The sequence below is a fragment of the Centruroides vittatus genome, unplaced genomic scaffold (assembly GCF_030686945.1).
Source record: "Centruroides vittatus isolate TY-2023 unplaced genomic scaffold, ASM3068694v2 scaffold_386, whole genome shotgun sequence".
NCBI classification, from domain to species: Eukaryota; Metazoa; Arthropoda; class Arachnida; order Scorpiones; family Buthidae; genus Centruroides; species Centruroides vittatus.
The window spans coordinates 9,250,150-9,263,759 of NW_027122706.1; the positions used below are offsets into that span (position 1 = coordinate 9,250,150).

General features: G+C 30.1%; 1 protein-coding gene across 6 annotated transcripts in view; it reads left to right on the forward strand.

Annotated features, from left to right (window-relative positions):
* Dys (Dystrophin) overlaps window positions 1-13,610 on the forward strand; it is a 514,896-nt gene that overhangs the window by 393,352 nt on the left and 107,934 nt on the right. For all 6 annotated transcript variants that reach the window (XM_067286836.1, XM_067286831.1, XM_067286830.1 and 3 more), the window contains one exon: window positions 3,439-3,628. In XM_067286836.1, the coding sequence (XP_067142937.1) occupies window positions 3,439-3,628 (190 nt within the window). The remainder of the gene's footprint in view (window positions 1-3,438; window positions 3,629-13,610) is intronic.

The window sequence follows — 13,610 nt, forward strand, 5'->3', positions numbered from 1 at the left end:
CATATTTTGACATCAAAAACCTGACTTTTTTAATTGGTTGCTTTAATATATGGTGTTTTTTATTCCTTATTTTATGCAGTTTTCTGCTATATAAAGCTGTTATTTTATTTTTTGGGCCAGTTGACAATCTGTGCTTTTCTTATCTTTAAATGTTGGTGTTTATTTTATATTTACATAACATTCATATTCAATTTAATTTCTGACAAAATCAGGATTACAAAAAGTGCAGTTTTTCAAAGCCATATTTTAATATTTATTATTACTATTTTTTGTTTAATTTTTTTACACTATTCATATTATTGACATATCTCATGATAGATTCTGTGTAATATTTTGAATTTTTTGCTGGGAAAAAAGAGATACTTTAATTTGAAAATAAAGTACTAACATTGAAGTGCTACTATAATACTTTTGATATTGACCAAGTTTCCAAAAACATATATGTGCATGAATTGATTGTATTGCACCTTATCATAAGATATTGCTTGTCTCACAAATTTTTTTTATCATAAGATTATATGTTGCTATTATTTTGAAAGACATAATTCTTTTTGTAATGCTTTTAAATTTCTGTTAAATTATTTGCTAAATTAATATTATTTGTGAGAAGAATTTAAAATTTACAATAAAGGTTCAAAAAGTAAGTTTTTTTTTTTAAAGTTTTAACTAACAAACATAATGAATGACACATTATCATAAAATCAAAATACAGCCATATAAACAGCTTCAGAGTTTTACAATTTTCACATAATCACCAAATCTGCTCAAAAATTTATTATTGAAAGTTATGAGTCTATAGAATCCAGCAGAGAAGAAATATGTTTTCCTGGGAATATAACTACATCTGAACTTTATTGTTTGCAAAGTATTTCCCTTTCAGATGCTTTTTTTTCTCTTTTTTTTATCGTTGAGAACATAAAAATTTGATAGTGCCAGCTCAAAGCTGATCTGCAGTTGAGGAAAGACTGAGCTCAATAGATTCATGGCTTGGCTTCACTGTGGGACTAGGGTCATGAAAAAATCAGACTTTATTGGTCAATAATTCAGGTCTTTTTTCACTTGTTAGCAATCTTAGTTTTATTTTCAGAATATCCTAGTATGAAACGGTATTCACTTCAGCACTGAGAAATGGGAATCAACCAGGATGACACCATTCATGTTTCAGAAAATCATAGCCAGTACCTTCCTGGATGACTGGAGTCTTGTTCTTTGTTTTCACTGGAGAGTGTGGATATTTTCAGGTCTTAGACTGAACTTGCTCTCTGTGTGTATAGTAGATGACCATATCTCATCTCCTGAAACATTACTATCAGATTATCAATACTACTCTGTTATGTGTATGGTTGATATTTTAAAAGTTACAATATTTCACAGATTTAATTCAGAAAGGTTTTTAAAATGAGAAAATCCAGAAAAATTATATAGTGGTATCTTTTACTTTGAATGACTAACTTTGAATGCAAAATTTGACAAAAATTTGCCTTGGGATTAAATGATACTCTGAAGTTCGAACTGCCTGTGCAGCAAAAAAATGTGCTTTAAGCATAAACACAATCTGTTATGTGTCCAAGTTATTTCTCGCTCTCATATTATGTGTGTATGTTTTCAGTACTTTTTTGCTTTATTTTTGGTGTTTGGTTATTTATATATACTATATTGTGTGTTGTTTGCCAATTTTTAACAATTTCTTCCTGCAACAGCATTTTCTTTGTTGAAAACTTTTGGGTGCCTCATTTGTTTTGTATCATTTAGTTGAAAATTTCCCAAACAGAACTTTTTAAATTGCATTTGACATGTTCAAAGTTTATGAGTATCTTTCCCATACACATTACAATTGTTTATACTGTTTGTACAGCATTATATCTTGTTCGAAAGTCATAAAGCATAATATGCCTGATATGCTTTTTATCCAAAGACATCGCATTTTGTTTGAATAAAATCAAGTTGTAAAGTAAAGGTTTTAAAGTAAGATTCTAAATAAAAGATAAATTCTCACATTATCTGTACAGTGGCATGTTATAGCTTCATAGAGTTCAGGCAAATTTCACTTAGTGAGTCCCATGTATAGTGTTGACTATAGACATTTTTCTTCAGGGAATGTTTTGGGGGAAATATTTTCTTACAGAAGATTGGTTTTTGGGTTCCTTATTGGTAGGGACCCAGGCAATTTTCCTTTTTGTCCATAGGATAACACACCACTGTATGTATAATATGTTAAGTTTCACAATTGTTATAATTAAATCACACATATATGTTAAGATGTGGAAGTCCATGGTGTCCAATCAATAAATGCAGTTTTTATTTTATTATACACTATGTATTTTATTTATAGTTTTCATGTTTTTGGCATTTGTTGTTATTTTTACCTTAAATTATGCGTATTTGCTGTTTTAAATTTGTAATGGGTATTGTTCAGGGTCTGGGAATGGATTATTTCTAATGGAAAAAATTGATTCGGAGTTCAAATGATCTCCTAGAATGAATTAAATTTGAAGTACAAAGCAAATTTGTATTATTAAATAAATATTCTGTATTAGAAGGTATAAATAACCATGTACAGTACAGAGAAATGAGAAAAGTCATATGTGGTGAATAATGAAGTTGACTAAAACAAGATGACTAGGCCTAGTGAAAACAACTGAACATAAGAATGGATATTCAAATAAATAGTAGAATATGAAGAATTACTGCAAAACTTTACAGCTACTGGGCAGTCTCAATCAGGAACTACAAGGGGATAGCTTGTCTTTTTATTACTGTTATTGTTAATTAAGCTATATCAATGTTTTTATAATAAATTTAATTAAAATGCAACATAATACATTCATGTTCTGTACATGCATAAGCACAATTCACAAGAAAAAGAATTGAAAGTAGTATTCAGTGTAGAAATTTGTGTGTTCTTAATGGAGCCTTATTTTAAAAAGGATAACTGTGGTAGCTACTATTGACAGATTTGACACCACTCTGCTGTTATCTGCTGGATTATGTGAATAATAAATCTGTCCATAATTATTATTGAATTCAGGATAGAATGAAAAAATAAATATACAACATATTTTTATCATTACTATTATTATTGTAAGAATGCAGATAATGTCTAGAAGTATGCTTCTTTGTTTTGGGCTGAGAATTTGAAAATATTAGTATTCATTTTTTGTTATAGTATTTATAATAGTGCATTTATTTGAATAGTTACAAAAGTTTTTGAAATAATGATTTACAATGATGAAAACATCAGGTTAATGTTTAAAAATTTTCCCTGCTTATGCCAATAAAAGTTTTATTTATTATTTGAATTACTACTTCACTTAAATATTATATTTTATTAAAGTTAATAGCAAAATAATTACAACTTCTTTTGTTTAAATTTATTGTTTGAAAATATTAATGATAAAGTGAAGGTATAATTGAATATGTGTAATATATTTTTAATAGTGTTCAAGCAAGAGGAAAAGCACTTCATAATGCATTGAATTCATTACAACAGCTGGATAAAGCAATGGATCGCTTTTTAGCTTGGCTCTCAGAATCTGAATCAACATTAGAAATGTTGGACATTGAAGCTGAAAAATTTGGACCCAGAGATGATCTTCAAAGAGCTCATGGATGGCAAGAACAACTTAAGGTAAAAATTATTAATGTATTTCAAATTATGGTTGAGAATTTTTGAATTAATTTTATATTTTTATTATATATTTACAGTATATTAAGTATTATTTCAATACATTATAAAATTATAAATGTACAAAAATTAAATAAATCAGATAAAAAAGTGAATTTATTTAATGAAATTTTAAAAAAATCTGGGTTAATTCAAAAATGTTATATTCAAAAAACCCTGAACATTATATCTTAAGAAACAAACTGAATTTAAATTATTTTTGGATACTAAATCTTCACAAAAATGCTTAATTAGTATACATTTACACAGAATACATTTGAATGCTTTTGAATTTACAGATTATCTCTATTAGCTACATTAAACAACATTAAAAAGAAACCACAAACTCCAAAAATGGATGATAATAGACTGGAATAAATATAAATTTTCTAAATTTGTTTTAAATTGTTTGTCTTGAGGATTGACTTTTGCTAGTTTTCAAATCCTTCCATTGGGCACAAATGATTTCAAAAGAAAATAAACCAGCAAGAAGTTGCTCAACTTTCCTGGCAACATTTAAAATTTTGGTGGTGCCATCATATTTTATTTTAAAAACATTTTATATTTTTAATTATTATAAAATGGCAAAAAGCTTAATTTTGAGGATGGGTGAGTTTTATTTAAAAAAATTGTAAATGCTAATAACAAGTAAAACTGTCACAAAGTCCAACTCTAGTGTAGATACACACAACCCTCATTATCTCCACACTCCCTCGACCTTTAACCATCAAAGTTTAATAGCATTGATCCCTGTAATAAATAAATTTCCCTTCAAAATTTTAGAAATTTTTGACCAAAAGCACAGGAGAAGCTTCAAACAGGGTGAACAAAATCATGTCCCCCCACAAACACTCACATCCAAACATACAGAAATTACCTTTGAATTTTTTAGCATTTCTCAACATTTCAAGGTGTCCTAAGTCCAGAAGTGTAAAAAACTGGGGAGGATTATTTTTTGCAGGATTACCATTTAGGGATTGCTCTGTTATAACAGCTGGGAAAGTAAAATAAATAATGACATTCATTATTTGTAAAACTTTACAATTATTTATAAAAAATATAAATACAGGTTTTTTGATTTCACAAAACTTTATTATTATTCTTTAAAATAAATAATTTGATTTCATAATCAATTACATTAAAAAAATGAATAAAAAATAAAATAAAAACAACTCTAGTAAAAACAAAGTCTAATACAGTCTAAAGACATCAATTATTTATATTAATAAACAGTACAGGTAAGTTGTCTGTTTTTTTAAAAGCAAATTACTTAAAAATTTATTTGATTTTAAATTTTTTTGCTAGAATATTTCATATACATGAAAAGTCAACTTTCATTGTTTTTTAAATAATTTTTTTTTGTAGAAATAAACTATTCTAAATGAAAATTTTTATTTCTGTTGATTGACAAATTAACTTGTACAGTATGTATACCATTCAAATTAGTTAAAAATAAATTACAGCCACGGATAAAATTTTTATAGTATTCCAAAATCTTTTTACATTGTTAAAATATTCACAATCTGCCATTGATACTATGTGAAAGATTTCTCACAATTTGCATTGTTATTGAATATAGTATGATTGACTAATCCAAGAAAACTTTTTCAGTTTTTTTCAGCTTTTAATCATAAAGCAAACCTATAAGATCTGTTACATATGAATGAATTAGCTAAATGTTTGATCAACCATTAAGATTTTTTTATTTTGGTATAATTCAGTCTCAATTTTACTAAAGTAAGAACTCAGTAATATGCTTTTATATTTTTATCTTCTATGATCCTGAAAATGTAATTATATTGGTTAATATAGCAACATAATTACTACATACACAATTTGTGTGTTCATTTTGATAGAAAATGCACTTACGGAACTTTGAAGTTAAAATTACTTGATTGGGAAAAATTTTTAATTATATACATTAATATTTTTTAAATGTGATCATCTTTGAAGTAAAAAATTATATAATCTTTTTTATTTCTTGTTTTGAGATTTATTAATAACAACTTTTAAAAAATATTAGTTACTCTAATGACAACTATTGATTACATTTATTGTATTATTTTCAATATTAAATGAAGTGAAACAAATAACATAATAAATTGTATTGATATTATTATTTTTAATTACACCAGAAGGCTGATTTCTTAATAACTTTCTAATTCGTGTGATAAATTTAATTTTTTTAATTGTTCATTTGAATACTTGTATAATAAGGTCCTTGTTTATTATGTATGCACTAACAGCTTCAAATTTATTTGAAAATTTTTCAATTTAAGTAAAAATATAAGACTAGGGCCGAGACTCCACTAGCGTAAAAACCAGGTGTAAAACCCCTCACTGTAAAAGCTTTTAATCACTTGACCATGATATTTTACGCCTGAGCAGGTCGTAAAACCAGCATAAAAGCGAGTTGAGCAGTGTTCAACTTTCGACGCAAATATGGCCGTAAAACGGTACCATCCACCAATCAGAAGTCAGTGAAATCTAGGTTATTGTGACACGGTGCAAAAATGGCAGAAAACATGCTTTTGTGTATGTTCTCTTGTGGCTACTCTAAAATACATCTGGAAAGATTTATCGAAAACATCCAAAAGTATTCATGTATCTACGACAAGAGGTATCCCGATTATAATAATGGATGCCTAAAACATGCGATATGGACAGCCAAAGGAAAATCCTTCAATTTAGAGGAGTATATAATAAAAAAGCTAAGCTTATAAATGCTGTATATTACCTTAATAATACGATAATAAAAGTTAATATATGAACGTAAAGATATTATTTTTACTACGTTTGTAATTATAATACAGAAAAACTTGTAGAATATAATCATTGTTTTTATATCGATATATCACATATACAACTGTAATAGTACTGTCGCCATAAAAAGCTTCACTAGCTAGACTTCCACTGCAATCTGAACACAAACACAAATAGGTCACATGAATAAAAGTTTTTATGGTGAGGGTTTTTACACCTGTTTTTACACTAGTGGAGTCTAGGCCTTAAAGTCCAGTAAAATTTAATCACAATACAGGCTAATGTTTTTGAACAAATTCCTTCTTCAGGTCTTTACTGTAAAGATAGTAAAAAAGGGGGGGATAATAATTATTGTTGTTGTTGTTGTTGCTACTGTTATTATTATCATTGTTACTGTTGTGATCTAGGTAATTTTAATGTTCTTTAATTCTGCTATTTGTGTTGTGGGTATTTCCCCACAGATGGCACTCTGGCTCTATGTATAAAAACAGAACCCTTTGTTGTAGCTGACCCCTTTTTCCTTTGTGTGTAAAAGAAGACATGTGTTAAATAAAAGTGTTATACTAAAGTGATAAAATCTAGTTCTTTGTCCCTAAAGCATTAAAAACTTGAACAGGTTATGGGCCCAGGTTTCTCTTGCTGAAGAAGAAAAAAAAAGGAAAGAAAGGAAGAAGGAAGAAAAAGAAAAAGTAAAATAATTGAAAAAAGAAATGGCAGGAGCAAGCATGAATGTTGAAGACATTACACACATTGAAAAGCTGGCTGATGTTTCTGACTTCCAGGTATGGAAATTCCAAATAACTATTTTGTTTAAAGCAAATGGGCTCTACAGTATAGTATCAGGGGATGTAAAATTTGAAGATCAAAAACTTGAAGAAAAGTCAAATTGGTTGAAAAAAGATGCAAGTGCTCAGAAGATTATAATTACTACAATTAGTAAAAAACTACTTATGCATATCATAAACTGTTCCACAGCAAAAGAGATGTTTGAGAAACTGTGTTTATTGTTCGGTAGAGACACTGAACAAGAGAAGTGCCAGCTCATGCAACAATTCTTCTCATATACTTATGAAAGAGGAACTGATATCACTTTACATATAAGCAATCTTGAAAATCTTGCTTTTAGATTAAAGTCTGTAAATCAGCAAATAGATGATCAAATGATAGTTTCAAAAATTTTATCAACATTGCCGGACCATTTCAAATACTTTGGAACAGCCTGGGAATCGACCCCATCTGAAGAAAGAACCCTGACAAATTTAACAGCAAGATTGATGGCAGAAGAAAAGAAATTAAAACATAATGAAATTTTAGATGCTGTTGCCTTCAAATCAACAGAAAAAAGATGCTTTGTCTGCAAAAGTATATCTCATCTCTCTCAATCCTGCCCGAAACGACGACCTCTCTCGCAGAAAGGATGTTTTATTTGTAATGCTAAAGGCCACCAAGTGATAAATTGTCCTAACAAAATCAGATCACAAATAACATGCAAAATATGTAAAAAAGGTAACCACACTGACAAAGACTGTTACTTCAGGGCAAGATCTAAGTGGTGTGGTGTGTGTAAGAAGAACAACCATGCTGAAGAGGACTGTTATTTTAGACCTAAAATTGACCATAATACATTCAACAGAAGAAGTAGCCAAGAGAAAGTGTCCTTCTTAGCACAGTCAAATAGAATCCTAAGAGATAAAGAATTTGTGGTTGATTCAGGTTGTACAACACACATGACAAATGACATCTCTTTGTTGAAAGGTTTTTCCAAAAATACACAAAGTGTGATGGTAGCAAAGGACTGTGAATCAATGAAGGCATATGGAGTAGGAAGAATTGAAGGTGAAGACTTTATACTCGAAAAGACATTATATGTGCCTGATTTATGTACAGACTTGTTGTCAGTTAATGCTGTCACTGAAAATGATGGTGAAGTCACATTTACCAAAGATAAAGTTATTATCACAAAAGATGATGATATTATCTGTGAAGGTGTAAAGCAGGAAAATGGACTTTACACAGTTGCCCTAAAAACGACAAGTAAGGATAGCTCTATGATAGTCCAAAGCAAGACTAAAGCAAACAGTAACAGAAGTATACCAAAAAAAACTGAAGCTCAACTTTGGCATGCAAGATTGGGACATCCTGGAATTAGCAGCATAAAGAAAACGATTAACCTAGTCAATGGAATGAACATATCAGGGAGAGATTGCGAGGAACTGGATCATACATGCCAAACTTGCATCAAAGCCAAACAAACGCGACTACCTTTTGTTAAGGAAAGACAAAGGGCAGAACGAGCTCTGCAAATCCTGCATACTGATGTGTGTGGCCCTGTAGAACCAGAAACATGGGATGAAAAGAAATACTTCTTAACGATTATGGATGACTACACCCATTATGCAGTGATATATCTACTAAAAAACAAATTTGAAGCCTCTGAATACATTAAAGAATTTGTACTGGAAGCAGAAGCTCTTCAAAATCTAAAAGTGTCAAAATTGAGATGTGACAATGGAGGAGAATACTCCAGTAATGAGTTTAAGAATTGGTGCAAAAACAAAGGAATTGTCCTTGACTACAGCATTCCCCATACACCTCAACAGAATGGAAAATCGGAAAGGCTCAATCGAACGATTATGGAGAAAGCCAGAGCACTACTGTATGAATCAGGGGCTGAAGAGAGGCTCTGGGGAGAGGCTGTTAGAAGCTCAGCTTATCTTCTTAATCGTTGCCATTCAGACACAGTAGAAGTGACACCTGCTGAAAAATGGTATAAAAGAAGGCCAGATGTGTCAAACATAAAAGTATTTGGTTGTGAAGCTTACGCCAAAGTGCTAGGACACATAAAAAAACTCGAGTCTAGGAGTAAAAGACTGATTTTCATAGGATATGCTCCAAATGGTTTCCGTCTGTGGGATCCAGAGAAAGAGAAAGTAATTATTGCTAGAGATGTAGTGTTTAATGAACACAGAAGAGAAAGAGCCGAAGAAAAAAATAAAGAGGTGTACATAAGATTAAGGGAGGAAGCAGAAAATAAAGAAGGACAAGATACAGAGGAAGTGCAGGAAACGCAAGAACCGACAGAAGATGATGAAATTGAAGAGGAAATCCCTGAACAAATAGAAGTTGAAGAGAGCAAGACAAAAAGAGTAAGAAAAATTCCCAGCAAGTATCATGATTATGTTCTGATGACGTATCAAGAAGCAATTGCTGGAGATGAAAAAGAAAAATGGATTGCAGCAATCAAGGAAGAAAAGGAATCGCTAAATAAAAACAATACTTGGGAACTAGTTAATGAAAATGAAGCCAAAGGAAAACGAATCTTAACAAACAAATGGATATTTAGACAAAAAGAAGATGGACGATACAAAGCAAGGTTAGTAGTTCGAGGGTGTGAGCAAAAGAACACTCTAGATATTGAAGAAATATTTAGTCCTGTAGTGAATGCGAGCTCTCTCAGAGTTATCTTTGCATTAGCAGCCCAGAAAAATTACTCAATGATCAAATTTGATGTCAAGACTGCTTTCCTGTATGGTGAAATTCGTGAAGAGGTATTTATGAAAGTACCTCAAGGCTATAATGAACGAGGAAAGATCTGCAAGTTGAACAAAGCATTGTATGGTCTCAAACAAGCACCTGTAACTTGGAACAGAAAATTTACCTCAGTTATGAAAACTAAAGGATTGATGCCAATAACTACAGAAAAATGCATCTTTAAGAATAACAATGGTTCTATTATATTAGCAATATATGTTGATGATGGAATAGTAATAGGAAAAGACATCTCTGAGTTAAGAGACCTAGTGAAAAGTCTTGAAGAAGAATTTGAAATTAAAAAAGACGATGATCCAACAACCTTTCTGGGAATGGAAATACATAAAAATGAACATGGAATAAGATTGACTCAGACCAAATACTTAAAAACGACACTGGAAAAATTCAACATGGAAAATGCAAAAATAGTGAACACTCCAGGATTGAAAAATATTGATAGAGGCATAGAACCAGAAAAGAAGTTCCCATACAGAGAAGCTGTTGGAAGTTTGCTCTATCTTGCTACCAGAACACGTCCTGACATTGCTCATTCAGTTAACATAGCAAGTAGATACATTGAAAATCCCACAAAGGAAGATGTAATTGCTTTAAAAAGAATAATGAAATATTTGATAGGGACAACAGAAAAGGGAATACAATATAATCGAGAACATGATGCAGAAACAATTAAAGCCTTTTGTGATGCTGATTATGCTGGAGATGATGAAACAAGAAGAAGCACTACTGGATTTGTAGTAATGTATGCAGGAGGACCAATCAGCTGGTGCTCAAGGCGTCAACCTATTGTTGCATTATCATCCACGGAAGCTGAGTACATTGCAGCTGCAGACTGCTGCAAAGAAGTGCTATACCTAAAATCCCTCATCCAAGAACTTATATGCAGGGAAGTAAAAGTTGAATTAAACATAGATAATCAGAGCTCAATCCATTTAATAAAGACTGGAATAATAAACAGACGCAGCAAGCACATTGATGTACGCTATCACTTCATTCATGAAAAGTTTCTGAGTGGTGAGGTGGATGTGAAGTTTTGTCCCACTGAAGCTCAGATTGCAGATGCACTCACTAAACCCCTTGGTAAGACTAAATTTGAGACACAAATATCAGCAATAGTCAACTGAAGAATTAAAAAACTCTAAAATTAGGGGAAAGTGTAAAGATAGTAAAAAAGGGGGATAATAATTATTATTGTTGTTGTTGTTGCTACTGTTATTATTATCATTGTTACTGTTGTGATCTAGGTAATTTTAATGTTCTTTAATTCTGCTATTTGTGTTGTGGGTATTTCCCCACAGATGGCGCTCTGGTTCTATGTATAAAAACAGAACCCTTTGTTGTAGCTGACCCCTTTTTTCCTTTGTGTGTAAAAGAAGACATGTGTTAAATAAAAGTGTTATACTAAAGTGATAAAATCTAGTTCTTTGTCCCTAAAGCATTAAAAACTTGAACATTTATGGTTCAAATTCTAGAACCCAGATATACTGACCAATATGATGTTCCAATTTTTGAATCTTGAATTTCAAAAAAGAATGTTACGAAAGTATAATAGTTGTTTTAATTAACTCATATAGTTTCTTTTGAATCTCTGATTATTTTGTGTGAAAAAACTGTATTTAACATTTTTTCTTGTAATATTTTTTTATGAAAGATTAAAGGCATCATTTTAATGACTATTTATTTACAGTGTATTTTATTTACTTGGAATTATGTTTAAAAAATAAATAAATCTTTTAAATAAATTGTTTTGTTTACTTATAGCCATTATTTAATTTTGATTTTAAGTAAATAAAAATTATAAATTATTTTATGTAGTCACAAAATATATTTTAAATTTAAAAAAAACTTATATATATATAAGTTTCTGGAATTTTCTAGACCTAGAATATTCAAAATTGTTCTCTGACAGATAACATTTAGATTCTAGAAGATTCTTATGGATTATGTAAATGCCTTTCTGTGTTGTGATAGACTTTTTAAATATGTCAAATTTGCCAACACTTTTTCATGAGCAAATTTGCACCTATGTTCTTTATGATTATTAATTCAATATAAAAGCAACTGAATATTATTGCCTTATGATGCAATTGTTTGGCAAGATTAATATCTCCAAGTCTACAATCAAGAAATTGCAGAATTGAAGCCGGACAATAAGTCATAGATAAACCTTGTTCAGGAAGGCCTTCCATCTTAATCCATGACCATCTTCAGCAGCTAGTAGAAGCCAACCTATGCCTGACCACATGAGAAATGAGACACTTAGTTCTGACCTATCCACTATAATTTGTCCACAGATGAATATTGTGCACTTTCTTCATTACAATGCAAGACCACCCATCAAGGTTGACCAAGCAGAAGCTGCTTGATCTCAACTGGGAGGTTCTCCCATACTCCCCATATAGCTCAGATATTGCACCATCTGACTACCATCTCTTCTCCATTCAACATTTCTTGAATGGAAGGCAGTTTGCTGATAATGGATGAAAATCACATTTGCAGAGTTCTTCATGACAAAACAACCTGAGTTTTAATCAGTAGGAATCTGTAGTCTGTCCAATCAATGGAAGGAGGTGCTTGATTGTAATGGCAATTATTTCCTTGAATAAACTAATTTTTGTTTTTGAAATAAATGCTGTACAGTACAATAAAACTCTAGAAAATTCCAGAAACTTTTACATCAACCCAATATATATAAACAAAATTTTATTATTTGATGGAAAATTTTAATTACTGATCTTTTACTAATCTTAAAATAATTTCAATGGATATTTGTACTGTAAAGCAATTTTGGAAGTTTTCCCAGCATAATTATTTTGAATGTTAAATAGGATGTTTGTATTTGTATTTTACACGTATACAATATATGAAAATATTGGAAAGATATCTAAATGGTGTAAATTTTATTACCCTATGAAACAAAATTTTTTATTTAAACAATTTACAGTATTTATTTTGTATTTTCCCTGTCTGATATTATAATTATTTTAGAAGTTCTGATAAAAAGCAGATTTTTTTGAATGTGTTATATAATTATCATTTGTTAAAGTATGCTATCAAGGGACAATTTTTTTTATATCGAAATTCTTATTAAATATTTGTGTGTGTCTGTGTGTATATATATATAATGTATAATCTTTGTCAGTTTCTTTCTTTTCAAAACAACAGAAAAATCAGTAATAATATTTTGATGTATGAAGTGATAAAATAAATACAATATATTAGTTTTTGCTGCCATGATAGCGAATAAGAGAACGATCTCTTATTGCAATTTTCCTGGCTCTGACACTTTTATTTCACCGATTGACACGTAACCTATAATGTAAAAAAATAACAATAAATAAAAGACAAAAGTCGAGTGAAGTAACTTTCGACAGGACGCTTAGTATTTTCGATATTTATAACCAAAACGTTGGTTGTTTTGCTTTCTACTTTTTTTATTGTTTATATATATATAACATACACATATATCATAATGTTAAAAGACAATAAATTTTATATATAATATATATATATGCAGTTATATATTATCGAGTTAACTCAATGTTTTTAAGTTATGAAATATGATCCGACTGGTATATTTCAAGTGTAAAGAGCCATATGCGACTATGAAACCGGAATTTTCAGAAAACGAGAT